Source organism: Mustela erminea, chromosome 12, assembly GCF_009829155.1.
Source record: "Mustela erminea isolate mMusErm1 chromosome 12, mMusErm1.Pri, whole genome shotgun sequence".
NCBI lineage: Eukaryota > Metazoa > Chordata > Mammalia > Carnivora > Mustelidae > Mustela > Mustela erminea.
Genome location: NC_045625.1, coordinates 1816779 through 1833703, shown reverse-complemented (window position 1 = coordinate 1833703; position 16925 = coordinate 1816779). Strand labels below are relative to the sequence as shown.

The following is a 16925-nucleotide window of genomic DNA, read 5'->3' as shown; positions in this document are numbered from 1 at the left end:
GCCACCCAGGCCCCACGAGGGCCTGGCCAAGATGGGGAGACGGGGAGAGGCCATCCGCTCACCCACGTAAAACCCGGGTGCCCTGGATCCTGGAAATCAGCCCCGATTTATTTCCCCCCACACATCCGAGCTGCCCTTCAGCCTTCCAGAGAGACCCCTAAAACCTGAGCCGCAGACACGACCAGGGCTTGGGCGACCCCCACACACCTACGCTGGTCAAGGCTGTCGCTCCGAGGGGGGCAGGGCATTGGGCATGCCAAAGGCGGGGTGTGGAGGCTCGGGGCACCTGCTCCCTCCAAAGTGGACATCAGGGGACAAACAGGCCTTTTGCACAAACCTTCTGCTCTGCTTCTAGAACTTCTATTCCTCTTTTGCCACGAACAGAGGCACCAAGAAACCGGGAATGGAAGCTATAGCTGTGGAAACGTTTGGGAGAGACTCTCACCAGTGACTGCACAAACATGGAACCTTTGGGGCTGTGGGGTGGCTGGGGGCCCCACACCCCCGGACCGCCGCCAGACGGCCCAGGACAGGACCAGCGGAGGCCACCCCGTCTCAGCCGCTCGTGGCCCCTCGTTTCAGCGACTCCGAAAACCTGCTGCCGGCCCGGGCGTTCTGCTGGCTGGGATTTTTACTGTCGAGTTGTTTTAAAGGTTTATTTTTTCCCTCGCTGCACAAAATTGATGTCCTCGCTCATCAAGCTGCCGTCTGTCTTCAGGTAGAAAAATGCACCAGGGGAGCCCTGGGACTGTCTGGTTTGTCTCGGGGAGAGGAGGGAGCGCCGGCCCAGTTCCATAAAGAGGCAGAAAACGCACCCCGAGCTCCCCTTGCTCACACACTGTCCGCCCCGGGAGTGCGCGGTTGGCCGGGGCTCAGGCGTGGCTGATGTCCCATCGCCAGCCCCCGACCTGCCCCCGGCCCAGCGGCCAGCAGCACCCCAGCATCCCAGCGATGGACCTGTTTCCTGGCTTTCCTCGGCCACAGCCACTGACCATGGCCAGTAGCTGAGAAGTGAGTGCCCCCTGTCTCCCTTCATCCTTGGGCCGGGTTCCCTCCAGGTCCCCCTCCGGTGGCGAGGCCCAGCACAGCCCTCCAGAGGCAGAGGCCAGGAGCGCAGCCCCTGGCTGGGGGCAAGCAGCCGTTGCAGCCAAGCACACGTGGGAGCTCCTGGCTAGGGACTGTGCTGGGGCCTCTGTGTGGCTTCGCACTGGCCGAAGGAGGGGCTTCCATTAGGATCCCCATTTTACAGATGAACCAACTGAGGCCCAGGGGAGCTTAGTAACGTGCCTGAAGCCACACGGCCAGGGTCGGAAAGCAGGTCCTCTTGATGGACACCACCACGTTGCCACATCCTTCCCAACCCCAAAGACGGTGCCCACAGGTGCTCTGGGGCCCAGCCAGCCCTGGCTGGGGGTGCCTGGAGGCCCAGTTCCATTCCAGCACCTAGAACCCACCCGACCTGTCGGACGCTGCCGTCCCGTGGAGAAGAGGAGCCGGGCATGTGGGAAAACAGGCCGTGGGAGGTGCCACGAGAGCTGCTGGGAGGATGGCCACCGCGGGCCCGTGGCTGAGCCGGAACAGGCCAGTGCAGCACAACAAAACGTGTGTGAGTCGCAGTGTGCGGCGTGACCCACGGGGGGCAGGGGCACTGCCGAGCTGCCGGGGCCCGTGTGGAGGGAGCCGGCGTGAGGCTGGACACAGCTCTGCCCGCCCCAGCCTGATGCTCCAACCACACGGTGACGTCGAGCTGTGGCCTCGTGAGAACCCTGCTTCCGGGTCTTTGTGACAGCCACCACTGGTCGCGTCACCGCCAGCCACGGGCCCCTCTTTCCTCCCAAGAGAAAGAAGCTGGAAGCTTCTTCACGCCAGGGCCCCACCCCTCGGGGACCTGCAAGGCACCTGCCGCGGGGTTCAGCCCTCACGGACACCCGGCAGGTCCCCGCCCTCCCCGTGTGGGGCGATGGACTCCCACTCTGGTAGAGCAGGACGATGAGGGCCCAGAGTGGCTTGGCCTGTGGAGAAGGAGGGTGGGCTCCCTGGATGAGGCCACACCTGCACCCGTCAGGCCCCCCACCCCCGACTCGGGGGGACAGCTCATCTCTTTAGGCCATGCGTTCGGAATAGGGGGTGATTCTGTTCTTCAGGGGACATTTGGCAATGGCTGGAGACAGTTGTGGTTGTCGCTACGAGGGTGGGGAATGCCTGCCAGTGTCTGACAGTAGAGGCCAGACGCTCGGGCCGTCCCCCGGCACACTGGACGGCCCCGCTCTGGGCCACCGAGGGGCGAGGGTACCTCCCAGACCAGCAAGACACGGCTCGCATGGGAGGATGTGGCCAGGGGCCCCGGCAGCCCAGAGGCAGGGGTTGGTTTGGGGGAGGGGGGCCCCAACTCCTGGAGCCCAGTGCAGGGGCTCCCCATCACAGGCGACAGGGGCGTCTCACCTTGGCCTCAGGAAGCCAAGGCAGGGGCCACAGCTAACTCAGGCACTACCTGAATCCCCTGAAATACATCCTCAAAAACAGGGCGTTTGTTTCTTTCGTGGCCTTTGGGAAAGAGCCAAAGGGTGGCGGCTGCTGCCGGAGGTCCTCACGGCCCAGGGCGGCAGGGAGGACAGACGGACAGCCGCGTCACCGTCGCCGCCGGCCACCTTTCCCTGGCCGTCTCGTGGCCTGGCGCTGAGCGTGGTCAGACGCAGCAGGTCCTGGATTCCTCACCAGAACCCTCTGAGGTGGGGGCTGGTCCCATGGCACAGACAGGGAAACTGAGGCTCAGGAAGGGTCTCTTATTGTCCAAGGTGAGAAAGCTGAGGCCAGCACGGCCAGGTTCTTCTGGTCTGGGCCCAGAGCCCTTGTCCAGCTGTCCCGCCGCCTTGGGGCAAACATGGCCACCGCCCCAGGAGCAGCCTGGGTCCTCTGCAGCAGGATAAAACAGACCCTGCTGGAAGCCCACCGTTAGCTATCCATGTGCGTTAGTGACCGCGTGAGTGGGAGCCCCCTGGATGCTAAAATGAACAGGCAAAAAATCAAGAAGGAACAGGATATTTGTGTTCCCAGGCGACACGTGAAGGGCTGAGGGCCTCCCGGGAGAGGCCGGGACCCGACGGTCTGCAGGGCCTAGAGATCCATGACCATCAAGTCCTTGCAGGAACCCATTGAGGCCAGGGCTGCTATGATCCCATCTCACAGAAGGGGAAACTGAGGCTTGGAGCAATGGCAATATGCTCGAGTCTGCGCAGGCTGTGGGCGGCGTCTGTGTGCAAACCCAGCACCTTCCACAGGCCCACACGCCTGGCACGTGCTCGCCCCCCCATCAACACAACCGGGGCTCACGGGGAATCCTCCAGGAGCCGAGATCTCCAGAGAGACAAGAGTTCTGTTTGCAAAAACCTAGAGCACAGGAAGGTCAGACTGCGTGGTCTTTCTTCAAAGGAGAAAGAAACTCAGGCAGGTAGAGGTGGTTCAGGAGGGCTTCCTGGAAGAAGGAACAGGGTCAGGGATGGTCTCAGAGCTTCCCAGGTTGGAGCCCCACGGCCGTGTGACCAAAACCTCTGGGATGCCCAGTCTGGGTCTTCCCGAGGCCGCACCCACGCCCAGCCAGGAGGCCACCACCACCCCCCGGCTGGAGACCTGCCACCTGTCGGCCCCCCGCCCGGGCTACAGAGAGGACGAGGGAGGGAGTGTCTCCCTCAGCCACAAGCGCTGCTCTCAGGGACACCAAGCCACAGATCATCCTGGTGACCCACTGCCCCCGACACTGAGCCCCTCTCGATGGAAAGTTCTGGGGCTCCTGAGGATGCCTGCATTTCCTGTGACCGGGGGAGGCCCTCGAGGGGCTTGAGGAGGGATTTCTGACTCAGGTTGACAGCCAAAGCCCCCAGTGGCAAAGCGGTGGAGGGACCCCACGAAGCCGGGGGGTGTCTCTGCACCGGGGCCATGGCCCGCGGGTCTCGGGGCAGCTGCTGTTCAGCCCAGCGGCGCTGGCGGATACCCCCGGAGCTACGCTCTTCCCTCCCCAGCCCTCCGTCTCGGGACGGTCCACCTCCTGCCGCCTGCCCCCACCCCCACCCCATCGCGCCCTTGAAGGCCAACAAGGAGTCAGGTCTGCCCCCTCCCAGCCAGACCGTCGACATTTGTCGACCCACCTCTCCCCAAAGCGAGATGCGAGCGGGAAACAGAGCACACGACCGGAGGGCAGGCGCCCGCTGGAGGCTGACCCGGGCCCGGAACTCGCCCGGCCGCCCCCTGCCCGGCGCTCCCACCTCACCCCCACCCGGGGAGGGTCCGACAGACAGACTCAGCCCGAGCACAGCCGTCGCCCACGGCCAAGGCCCCCGCAGGCAGTGGGAGGCGGACCAAGAGCTCCACGCTTAGCGCAGAGCCAGAGGCTACTTTCCATGGAAAAAATGTCTTCAGACCCCCCCAGAGGCCAGGAGGCCCCAGCCCATGACTCAAGGCTGCTACAGCCACTGCTGAACCGTGTCCCAGACAGAAGGCGCCCCCCGCCCCCCACGCCCTGTGTCCCGAGCCAGGCTCTGCCCCTCCCCCAGCCGAACAGCCTCCAGGCTGAGCCCCACAGCCCCACGCGAGCCCGGGGCCTCTGCGGCGCACACCGTGTCCTCCGAGGCCTCGGCCTCCCACCTGCCAAGTGGAAGGGGAGGGGGGGGGCAGTTTCCACTTGTGCCCGAAGAGCCTGCGGGGCACTGCTCGGGGGAGCCCTGCTGCGTGGGCCCCCAGGGCAGGGCCTTGCTTCCAGGTCAGACCCGGGTCAGCTGGTCCCCTTGAACCTGAGTGGCTTGGGGCAGACACCCGCCCGTCCTTGCCATCACTGGGCTTGTCTGCGGGGTTTTGTTTCAAGAAACATTTCTGACGAAACACGGACGTGGTACTAGGCTGGCCCCCCACCCTGCCCCGGGCAGACTCCCCCGGCTGTGAGGTCCCTGGGGTTGGCAGGCCTGTCTGGGAGGGGTCCGCAGCTGGAGCGGACGGAAGCCTGGCCTCCATCAGGGAAAGCTTCTACGGAGAAGCCCCAAAATCTTAACGACGGGCAATTGGCTCCCTTTCCTATACGGATCCTGCCGTGTTCCTGGACCCCTGGCTCTGGGCCCCGGCCCTCCATAGGCACCCGTCAGGCACGTCCTGACCCCAGGCTGGACCCGCGCCGGGCAGAAGGCACAGAGGCTGGCTTCCACCCTCCCTCCCACTCCAGGACGGAAGCCAGGACCCGCGCACAGCGTGACGGTCAGCGACCCTCGGCCCCCAACCCCAGGGCACGCGTGGGAAGAACTGGAGTGAGGGCACATTGAACCGGGGAGCCCTGAGCCCCACAGTCCCAGGGCACCTTCCCGAGCCCGGAGCCCTCGACACCAAAGGCGTGGCGGGGAGAGCTGAGCCGAATCAGCCGGGCTGCGTGCTGGGGCCGGGGGTGGGGGGTGGGGGCTTGTGGATGCCCCCCGCCCCCCCAGCGGAAACTGAACTTTGGCCACGAGCCCGGTGGGGTGCTCCTCCTCCTCTTCCCTCCCGCCGAGGGGCGGCCCGGCCCGGCCACAAGTTTGGGACCAGACGCCCCGGCGAGTCCAAGGCGAGGGCCCCTGTTCTGCTTTCCTCACTTCTGGAAAAGACCCCGAGTTTCATCAACTGTCCTGATTCGAAAGCCAGGAGCCGGCCTGGGACCCGTTCTGTGTGTGTGTGTCACAAATCATCCCGAGCCTCATAGTTTCCCCCTGACGTCAGCCGCAGGGTTTGGCTCCGAGGGGCCTGGGAGGTCCTGCGAGCCTAAGCGCGGTCGTCTTTGCAAAGTGAAATCAGATGGTTTTTCCAAACCTCCCCCAACCCTGCCTCCTCCGCTCCCTCTCTCTCTCTCTCTCTTCATTATGTTCCTTGGACTACGTCCAGATGTTTCCTGCAACAACAGCCCTCCAAAATTCACAAAAAGAGAGAGCAAGGCGCGCGGCTTCCTGCCGGCGGGTGGACAAGCAGACGTGGCGGGGCGGGGGCGGCCACGTCCGCAGGCCGGGGAGGCGCGGGCCCCAGGGCGCTCCCAGGCCTCCGCTGCCGCCCCGCCCCAGGGCTGGACCCTGGGAGGACACGGTTCTGGGGCCACAGGGCCTTAAGGACGGCTGCTCGCTCCTGACGCCAGGGTCCTGGCCACACTGGGAGCCCGGGGGGGCCGGGGCCGGGGAAAGAGCTGCGCAGAGCTTCGGGACCAGGCTTTGGGCTGTGACGGGCCTGCTGGGGGTCCCAGCCCCACAGCCGAGGCGTGCAGCCACGGGGAAGCCACGTCTCCACGCGGAGCCTCTGCTTCCACGCTAGGGCCCGTGCTGGGAGCGTCCAGTAAAAGCAGCCTCTGTCCAGTGCTGGCGCCAGAGACCGACTCACCTGGAGGCAGGTGTGGAGCTGAACGCGGAGGGCCAGTTCCAGAGGGCTCAGGGGAGAAGGGGCTTCTGCGCCCTGGAGGGAGCCCAGGTTAACCTCAGGCAGAGATGGGGGAGCGTGGTCGAGGCTGGGAACCAATTGGAAGAACGGCCCGAAGACTAGACATACCCACGGTTGGGGCCTGAGACCCCTCTGGGAGGGCTGGCACAGGAGGGCCCCCAGGGGGCTGCCTGACGGGCCCAGGCCATCCCAGCTCTGCCGGCACCCCAAAGCCTAAGCGAGGCCAACGTGGAAGTACCACCAGAGCCCAAGGAGAAAGATCCAGGCGCCGCCTTCAGAGGCCCCCACAGGCCCCCTGCACCCCAGCTGCAAAGAAGACCCAAGTCTTCGTGTCCATAGTTCTGCCACACAGTGTCCCCTCCACGCTGTTTCCCGGTGCCCAGGAGGGTCAGATCTGGGACGGGGCGGGGGGCCAGCACCCGCCTCCCCAGCCCACGTAGGCTCCCCACACCCAGAGCACTGTGGTTCTCCCCGGGGACTCGGGGATCCACGTGGCTGCCCTGGGGGGCCAGAGCTGGGAATGTGGACAGCTGGGGAGAGGCGTCGAAGGCCCAGGAAAGCCTCAGCGAAATGTGGCAGGGGTCTGTACGTGGGGGCTCCTGGGACAGGACTGCCCTCTTCGGGCTGTGGCAGAAATGAGGCCGACACGGTCCCCACTCACCTGCCCGCAGGGCCAGCCCGCAGCGGTGTGGTTCCGCGGCCCAGTCGGCGCTCACATGCTTCCCGGACCCGGGGTGCCCACACGTGGGGCCAATCAGGGAAGCCACCTGAGATCGCCGGCTGTCGGTCAGGTGCACGCAGCTGACCCGAGCCTTCTGCCCTGCAGAGGCCGAGCTGATCCCGTGAGGCCCAACTGCCCCTGCAGTGCCCCCCCATCTCTGCCTCAGCAGCAGAGACTCTCTGGCATGCGCCACGGCCCCAGGGAAACTGAGGCAGGGCGTCTGAAGGGCTCAGACGGTGCCTCCCAGCAGCCGGGCCAGGACCAGACCTTTCTTCAGAAAGCACAGGCTGTGGGCACATGGGGTCTGCCGAGTTAACCCTCTTTTCCTGCATGGTGATAGACCAGCCGTGCACTGCGTGGGGAGGCACCGCCCGAAGGAGCCCGGGCAGGGGAGAGAGTCCGAGGGCAGACTCCCGGTCCCGCCAGACACAGGGCCGGCCCCGCGGGGTCCAGGACACCTGCTGCTCACAGGGATGCGTGGAGGCCAGATGGGGTCACGGAGCCCAAACCCACACCCGCTCTCACACAGCGCACCCACTCGGCCTCCCGAGCGAGGTGGGCCCACACTTCCAGCGGCTCCGCGACCGCGACCGGGCCGGGCCTGGCTGCGTGGGCGTGACCCCCCCCAGTCACCACCGGGCTTCCTCCCTCGGCTTCAGGGGGAGTTCAGGCTCGACAGGCGCGCCCCTCACGGCGGCCACACTGCTGGGCCCTGCCCCAACCCACCCAGGGCCCCCGAGAAGAACGCACAGACCCCTTCTTCCGCGGAAGCTGCAGCAAGTGTCTGCGGGGTGGGGGGGGGGCACTGTTTATGCCGGATGAAGCTGTGGGGTACACACAGCAGAGGAGGGAGGTTTGGGGGGAGAGGGACCCGCTGGCCGCCCACCCCGCGCCCCCGGAACCACAAAACTCAATCCTAGAACAATCCTTCCCCTACAGCACGGAACGTGGACCCCACCAGAGAGCCGAAGGGACATGCCTCTGGTCACACAGAGCTGTCAGCCCTCAGCCACCAGCACGGTCACCTGCCAGAGACGTCCCCAGTGCAGGTGTAATCTTTTGATTCTTCGCAGAAACATTTCGGAAGATCCGTGTCAAAAGGCTTTTATCAGTGAGGAGCATCCGAGCAGCCCGGCCCGGGGCCCCGGCAGCAGCCCGGGAGGCCTCGGTCAGGAGGAGGGAGGCCTCGGTCAGGCCCCGGGAAGACCAAATAGGCAGCAGCTGGAGAATCCTGCCTGGTTACAGGTGAGCTTTGGGACTCCCCACCTGCGACAGAAAACCAGGGGCTCTAGAAGGTTCTCAAGCATAGGCGCAACGGCCTTGTCAGCAGTGGGACCAGGTCGCCCTGTCCAGGGGCCCGGCCAGTACAGCTCGAGACCTATGGGCCACCTGCCAGTAGCTGAAGAGGGGAAATCGTCGACACTGGTCGAGGGACAGAGATCAGAGGATTTAACCCCAGCGCTCCTCCAGGCGCACCCGGTGGGGAGGTCCTCACAGCTCCTCGACCTCCTCACACCATCCTCGACCTTCCCGAGCCCTACACGGGGTCCCAGGGATGAAATCAGAAGATTTTGTGCCCGAGGAACCCCTGTTCGTCCTTCAGGGCCAGCCCAGAGGGGAAGCCTCCCAGCGCTCCCCCCGCCCCGCCCCCGGCTGCGCTTTGCCTGCGCTCCCGCCGCACTCTGAGCTCGTCCCCGTCCTGACCCAGCTCAGCCCACACGTGCTGTCTGCCGGCAGCCCCGTGAGAATGTTCTGGACTTTCACTGTCCAGTATGCCGGCCACGAGCCACACGTGACTTCGGAGAGCTCGGAACGCAGCTCGCACGAGCGGAGACGTGCTGCGAGTGTGAACGGTACCGCGTCTCTAGGACTTTGTGCCGAAAACCAAATGAAGAAGAGCTCGTTAGTAACTTTTGTGTTGCTCACGTATCGACGTCATAACAGTTCCCCATACTGGATTAAATAAAAGTATATTATCAAAGGTCACGAGGCTCCCGATGCAACTACCAGAACGTTCCTAATCCCATATGTGGCCCACACTGCGTCTCCGCCAGAGGCACCGGCCACCTGCCCAGCCAGCTCGGGTTTCTGGGCAGTGTCTGCTGAGCGGATGGGTGAGTGGGGGGGCACCCTGCGGTCTCCGACCCGCCCCAGCACGACGGTCCTGTCGTCATGCGAGCGCCCTGTGACGGCACGGAAGCACGGCCCCCTGCTCTGGGGTGTCATGCGCTCAGCCCCGCCGGGCACTGGGCCCCGTGCTGGGGTCTCGGGGCACCCCGCGGAGAAGCCAGGGAGCCCCACGAAGGAGGAGTCCACAGGCTGCTTAACATGCCCCGGACCAAGCCTAGAGGCTTTGAGCGGGGAGAAGCAAGGCACGGCGGGGCGGCGGGGGGTGGGGGGGACTCGGTGCTGGCCTTGTCCCTGGAGCCCACGAGGCCAAGGAGAGTGGAAGCAGGAGGCAGGGGCAGGGAGAGAGCGGGCCGAGCCTCCGGGCCAGGAGGGTCATGGAAGGCAGGTAAGGGGCAGAGCCATTTGGAAGGGGACTGAGAGGAGGCCGGTGGGGCATCCGGCTGGTGCCCAGCCCCGTGGCCCTCAGGCCCTCCGGCCCCGGCCTAACCTGCCCACAGCCCCGCGCACCGGCTGCCTCCCGCCCCGCTCCGGGTCGAGGCCTGCTCAGAGCTCGCACCTCGGACGGCCTCCCGCGGGCCACACACCTTTCCTCCTGACAGCCAGGCCCCCAGCGCAGGCTCCGGCATGTCCCACCGTGCCGGTCCTGGGGGCCTTCTGCGGTCTCTGGGGACAGGCTGGGGGCATCATACTGGCGTGCCAGGTGCTCAGAATCCAAACTCACTTCATGCCTGACAAGGTCTGGCCACGGAGGGAGCTCGACCTGGCCCTGCCCTCGGACTGGCCCGGCCCGGATCCCCTCGCCCTGCATCCCACTTCCCCCGCAGCAGGGGCACCCGCCCCCCCACCCCCCACCGTCCAGGTGTGAGCGACTAGCTGGGAGCCACAGGCAGGGGCGAGGCGGGGCGAGGCAGGGCGAGGCGTGTCGCAGCGTGTTGGCCGCCTTCCCCCCCCCCCCGCCCCGCCCCATCCCAGTGCCCCCTGTTTTCCGCCCTGTGCGTCCAGGGATGTGGGACAAGACACGCGTTTGAGGAAAGGGGGCCCCGGGACGAGACGGAACCAGAGATGCTGGCCCGGGGCCCCTCGGCACTTCGGCGCTCCCAGGCGGGTAGCAACTCGGCCGGGCGTGGGGACAGGGCGGGGACCTCTCCAGGGCCAGACCCGGTTGCAGCCCGGGGCGGATGGCGGGGGGAGAGGTCATGGCGGAGGCGGTTGCCAGGGAGACGGCGGGCTTGGCCAGGCCACCGGGCGCGGGGCTCCGGGGAGCGCTCAGCGGGGCGACGCTGCCCTCTGGTGGCGGCGGCCGGTGCTGCCCACCTGGGCCGCGGCGTCCAGGGCCCGCCTGGGGAGGTGCACCCCACCTGTCCGGACTCCAGCCGCGGTGAGCTTCCCCGCCGCCCAGCACCCCGGGGACGGCCCATCTGGCCGGAGTCGGCCACACCTGCAGCCCACACGGCCCACCTTCCACTGCCGCATCGGGCTCGGACACTGTCCCACGGCTGGGAAAGCCCAGACACAGGTCTGGGCATCCTCCACGGGCCCACACCGCAGCCTGTGGTTCCAGACGGACACACGTCAAGGGTTCCCGGAGGTCCCCGGTCCCTGGTCGGGCTCAGCCCGGCTCAGCACCATGACGAGGTGCCATGGACCGGCCCATCGCACGGAGGCGGAAACCGAGGCTCACCTGGAGAGCCGAGTGAGGGCGAGTCCCGGCCGCAGGGCCTCCTGGTCCCCAGCCACTACCTGAGGCCACGGAGCCCTGCCGAGCCCACGTCCTCTGCTCCACACGGATGCCCTCTCCAGTGGGAGGCTCCGTTCGGACCCGGGCTCTGGGGCCTTTCCACCCCCGTCTGGCTGGCCTGGAGCCTGGGAAGCCTCTGCTGGGAGCACTAGAGGCTGAGCCACAGACGGGTGACAGGCCATGTGGCCTGGGCACCGAGCCGAGGCCCCGGGCTGAGGTCCCTGGTGTGTCTGGGAGCCAGGCCACGGCTGCCAGCTGGGCCCCGACGGAGAGGGGCGGCTTCGCCCCGCAGGCCGGCCGACGGTCCCCCAAGCACCCAGGCTGCTGCTGGGTTGGCGGACCTCGGTCTTTTCAGACTGTGGTGTCCAAGCTGCTCCGGGACGCGGACTGGCCGCGTGTGGTTCTGTGACGGCTCACACCCCCGCCTGCACAGGTTCTCTCCCGGGGAGCCCAGGACTGAAGCCGCAGTGACCTAGCTCGTGACCCTAACCTTAGGCCCCCGTGTCTCCCCACCTCCCTGCGGCCCTCCCTCCTCTTAGCCCTCCCCTCCCCTCCCCTGCCAGCCCTGCCTCCCCCACCTCTGCCCCCCTCCTTGTGTTCTCACCCCCTCCCCTCCCTGCCTCTCCCCTGCCTCTCCCCCTCTCTCCCTGCTCTCTTTCTTCCCTGAACGTGAGATACTAGTAAAGGCTTGATGTGGAATCTTTCTGGAAAAGCCAAGCCCTCATTTACAGCAGCCGGACGATCTCACGCGTACACGTGTTGGTTTCCGTAAGAACTCGGGCAACGCTCTGTGACATTTTTTTACGCGAACGCGGCATTTTGATTTTCGAAATGAACTTTTTTCCTTTAGAAAGGCATCAGACTTACCGCAGAGCACGGAGGGGGCTCGACACTTCTGTCCCCGCGCTCAGCGTCTCCACCCTCCCCACGCTGGCCTCGGGCGCCCTCGCGCACGTCTGTCCTGCAGAACGAGCCCACCGGTGTGTCGCACCCACGCTTCCCGGGGGCCGGCTTTTTTGTCCACCCGATGCCCCTTCCCTGTCCTAGGGGCCCATCCTAGACCCCATGTGACCTTGAGCCACCATGTCTGGAATGACTTTCCTTCTGTCTGGTGACCCGCACAGTTTCAAGGAGGACTGGCCTCCAGGGAATGTCCCTCAGTGGGCATCGGCCCGTGCGCCTTGTGCTGGGTTGGGTGGGGAGGCTGGGAGGGAGACCACAGGGTGGGGGCCGTCCTCTTCAGGTGGCTTCAGGGGTGCCCGCTACCATGCGGCTGTCTCCCGCGGTGGCGGCCCTGGTCCCTGGCCGAGGCCATGCTCCCGGCCCCTCCACCGTGGACTCCCGCTTGTCCCCCCATTTGACAACGGCCCCTGATCAGGACGTCCCCTGCGCAGCCACCACTCTGGAGCGCACTCAGCCACCACCTCTCCGGGGATCGGGCGCCTGGACCGACCCCCCATCACTTGGACACGGGAGTATCCGTGGTATGCGGGGAGTGGCCCTCCGGCTCCAGTGGCCCGGTGAGCCCAGGTCAGAGACCAGGGTCTGGGCGTGACCACGGCGGTTCTGTGGGCGCACTTGCCTGTGCCATGTGCGTGGGTCCCCCGCGTGGCCACACACGGCCATGTGCAGGAAGGGGCAGGGGAGCAGACGACGTCTCCAGCTCTGCCCCACCATGTGACGGCCGCTGCCTCCCCCAGCCCGGCACCCCCACTCCAAGAGGGACGAGCCCGGCACCCCTGCGGCCTGGGGAGCAGCTTCGGGGGCCGGAGTACGGCTTCTCCCACACCTGCTCCCTCCGCCCCGCCGCCTCCAGCCCTACTCCCTCCCTGCCCCCTTCAGTGAGGTTGCTGGCCCAGGACTGTCACCTCCCCTGGTCTTCTCTCTGCTCAGTTCGCTCACAAGGGGTGTGGCCGGGGCAGCGGGTCTGGACAGGTGGACAGCATCCTGTCCCCACCGTTAGGGCGGCAAATGGCATAGAGGTCCCCCCTGCTCCACCCCCCTGCTCGCACTGGAAGCCTGGGAACCAGGCTTTCCTGGGACCGCCCCCCCTCGGGAACGGAGTCTGGCCCTGTCCCCCCTCTAGGGCTCCTGTTACTCAGCGACACACATTTCTGATGCGCCCGTGTCTCGTCTCTGCCTGGCAGATCCACGAACCAGTCACCTGCTGGAGGGCCTGGCAGGGCCCGCCTCCGGTGACCAGGAGCAAGCCTCCACCAACGCTCCTGTGCAGGTTTGCGGTGGGCGTGCCGTCAAGACATCACAGGAACACCTAGCAGAGCGACTGCTGGATGGCCTGTGTCCCTCAGAGTCACTTGCCCTGCCCTCCACGGGGATCCAGAGTCTTCAGCCGGGCTGGGCAGCCAGTGGGCAGGGGAGGTGGCCAGGCGCCGGGCCTGGGTTCCACAGCCAATCTGACCCTGAGCTGTCACCCTCTCTCCTGGCCTCAACGGCTGACCCCAGCCGTGGCGAGATGATGCTCTGAGGCTTCACAGGGCCTGCTGGCAACCAAGGCCACCTGGCCACAGACGGGACACTGAGGCCGGGGAGGTGAGTGTTGTGCCCAACAGACCCCCAACTGGGGGCGGACACGGGTCCCGGCTTACTGAGCCTCACGTCTCCCCGGGGTGGGGGGCGGAAGTCAGCGCTGCTCCCAGGGCTGCCCCGGAGGCCTGTTGCCCCAGAGCCAGGGCCGACTTCCCAAAGCCACACCCTTGCTCTGCTGCATCAGGACCCCTTCGAGGGCCAGGGCGGTCGAGGAAGGCGCCATCAGACGGGTCCCTTCCAGCCCCCGCCCCGTGGTCCCCTCTGGGCAGCGGGCGGCACGGGCCCAGAAGCTCCCACAGGAACTCTGCCCGTTGGCACTGGGGGTCCCCGGCCGGCTGCAGACACAGGCTGTCCCAGCCCCTGTGAGCAGAGTGTCGGCCTCACGGGCTTTGGTCGTAGATTCCCCAGGTCAGGGCCGGGAAGGGCTGGCAGGTATCAGGGTTGGGCCTGAGGCTGGGGGTTGGGGAGCCGTGCCCAGGCCGCCGTGCAGAGGCCCGGGGTGCAGGTGCTACCCCCGTGATGATGAACGGGGACCCACCCTCTGGCTTCCCCCTGGGCAGGCTCCAACCTGGCCTTGGATTTGCACCTTCAAGGGCACAGTGATGGCCCACCTTGTGCGCTCACAGCCCTGGCCTTCTCGGGAGGTGCCCCCTGCTCAGGGCTGACCTCTGAGGGCTCCAGCCCCCACCCCTGTCCGGGTCCTCGCCCTATGTCACAGCCTCTTTGGAACAAGAAACAGGAAGTGGGGACTTGGGGGCAGTTGTCTGGATCTAGGCCCCAGGTGGGGTCTTTGCTGTCCCCCTCCCCCCAACCAGGCACCAGCCTGGACCTCTGATGCTAGACCCCTGGGGGACGGCTCCCAGGACCGCTCCCGGGGACTGGAAGGGATGGAGGGAACCGGGTGGGCTGTGCCCCAGGGCGTCCAGCAGAGGGCAGTGCTGCTCCACGCCGCGGCCTCCCCTGCGCTGGGGAACCGTGGCGGGGTGGCTGGTCTGGTCTGGGCGGTCCTGACTGAGGACTCCCCAGGGCTCCGCAGGCAGCAGGGAGGGTGGCCTGGGCCCCCTGCGCTCTGCAGCTGGAGGGCGGCCGGAAACGCTCGCCGGAACGGCCAGTAGGGTGACACTCGGAGAACTCGAGGTCACCAGCAGCCCCGAGGTCACCAGCAGCCCCCGAGTTTAGGAACAGACGGGCTCCTTGCAGCACTAGGCGCGGGGGACTGAGCTCTTTACATGGCCCCTTCCCTGACTCCCCCTGCTCCAGCCCCTTCCTGCCTGAGGCCTCCCCAACTTCCCTGCCCCCTCCACGGGTTCCCATCACTCGGCGTGCCGCTGCCCTCACGCCTAGTGGTGGCACGAGCTCCCCCGTCCCAGTGTCCGAAGCAGGGTGCCAGGGCCTCTCCCCAGCAGCTCCCCCATTTCCCGAGCTCCCAGCACCGTGCCCGGCTGCTTGCTGAGGGCGGAACCAGCCCCTCCCGGTCACGGGCCTCCGGGCTGCACAGTGGGTGCTCAGGGCTGTCCCAGCCCAAATGCTACCCCCACCCCCGGGCCTCTGGAGCCCTGGAGTTACAAACCCCAGACCTGCTGGGCGGCCTGTGCCGGCAACAAAGCCCTCGTGCCCAGCACCTCTGGTCCAGGGGGACCACCCCGGGCAGCCGTCGCCATGGGGGCTGGGAGCAGCAGGGAGGCCGGAGGCGGATTGCCTGCCATGCTGGGTGCACGCGTGCGTCACCTGGGCCCAGCTCCTGGGGGTGGGGCTCCAGGGGCTCCACCCACCGCAGAGGTTGGGGTTCAAGCCGGCCCGGCAGGACTCGTTGGTCTCCTGCCCACGTGCCTCTGCTCCCCTCGTCGGGGTTGGCACAGTGCCCAGCTGTGCTCCCGGGGGTCTCCGTCCTGGAGCAGGTTTGGGGGACCCTGGCTGGGGGCAGGGGTGGCCCCCGTGGAGGTCATCTCAGTCAATGGCCTGTTCCGGCCAGGGCCGCCCCTGACTGATTCGGACCGACAGACCGGGGTCCCCCACACGGCTCCTTAGGAACACAGGGATCGGCCCTCCCGGCCCCAATGGCAGGGTCTGGGCAGGGCCACACCCTGAAAACCCGTGAGGAGCACTCCTCTGCTGGCCCCTGCAGGACGGGGCAGCCTCTCCTCGCTTTGCAGCTGTCCCAGCTGTCGGAAGGGGACACTCACACCTGGCGCCCTCCCAGCCCACCTGCGACCGCCTGGCATGTCCTGAAGGCCCCGCCGGAGCTGGGCTGGCACCTGCATGGGGAGGGGGCCCACCAGGGACCGGCGGCCCCACACAGCGCACTCAACGGTGGCTTTGGTCATGTGGAAGGCAGGACAAGGGCCCCTTCCCGGGAAGGCAAGCCTCCCGACCCCCCACCCCCACCCCCCAGGCCTGAGCCTCTTCGCATACCCCGGAGGCAGCCCCCACGGCTGGTAACCCGTGCTTCTGAGCAGACAGAAAGCAGAGCGGGTGGTGCCCGGCCAGTCCCAGCAGGTGGGGGGCCTGCTGCAGGCAGAAGTGGGCCTCCCTGTGCCCACCCCTCCCGGGGAATCCAGGCTGAGGCCCCATGGGCACAGCCAGCAGCAGGCTGGTCCAGCCACGGCTAGGGCCCTGGGAGCGAGACGTCAGGCCCAGCTCACAGAGCGGGAGCATGCGGGGGGGGTGCCGACTCCCCCGGGGGAGACCCCTCTGTCCTGCGTCGCACTCCCAGAGGCCTTGTGAGGCCCCTGCACGCCGGTGTGCAAAGCGGGCACCTGTGTATGCAGGCTGTGCGCACGCGGTATGTACAGTGTTAGGATGGTGTGTGCGTGCATGTCACACATACACGGACGCTGTGGGCGAGCGTTGCTGTGAACGCCTGTCCTGAGCTCCGTGCGAGAGCTGGGTTGCATGAGTGGGGCCTGTGCGTGCACGTGCGCGTACACGGGCCGTGTGTGGACACGTGTTGTGGGCGCACCTGCTGGGGAGGGGAGACGCAGGCCTGCCTTGGTGAGGTTCACCGCTCTGGCTGAAAGCGCCCCTCGCCCGCGGCCGGCCGGCTGTCTGGTGGCAGAGGACTCCAGGCCTCAGGACACCCAGAGCCTCCCTGAGAAGGAGCTGGGGGAGGACACCGACACCCGCGCCCAACAGCAGCCAGGCCCGGCCCGGCCCCCAGACAGCACGGAGATGAAGAGCGTTTACGACACGGCACAGAGCAGGTGGGCCGTCATTACTCCGTTAGGAACGTGGCAGCTGGATGACATCATTCACTCTGTGGCCCCGCATGAGTGCGCTGGCCCATTTGGGCTGGGGCAGCCTGGGGCAGGGCGGGTGGCCACATGCCCAGTGCCCAGTGAGGCAGAGGGGCCCACAGGG

General features: G+C 67.0%; 2 protein-coding genes across 5 annotated transcripts in view; one reads left to right on the top strand and one right to left on the bottom strand.

Annotated features, from left to right (window-relative positions):
- Positions 1–16925, bottom strand: part of RXRA (retinoid X receptor alpha) — a 114606-nt gene that overhangs the window by 5771 nt on the left and 91910 nt on the right. For all 4 annotated transcript variants that reach the window (XM_032308993.1, XM_032308991.1, XM_032308990.1 and 1 more), the window contains exon 11: positions 14107–14109. The gene's annotated coding sequence lies outside the window, so the exon portion shown is untranslated. The remainder of the gene's footprint in view (positions 1–14106; positions 14110–16925) is intronic.
- Positions 3934–9139, top strand: LOC116570862 (potassium/sodium hyperpolarization-activated cyclic nucleotide-gated channel 4-like). The gene is made up of 3 exons (XM_032308450.1): positions 3934–4099; positions 6112–6385; positions 8227–9139. The coding sequence occupies exons 1-3, from the start codon at positions 3934–3936 to the stop codon at positions 8837–8839; spliced, it is 1053 nt and encodes a 350-aa protein (XP_032164341.1). The 3' UTR covers positions 8840–9139.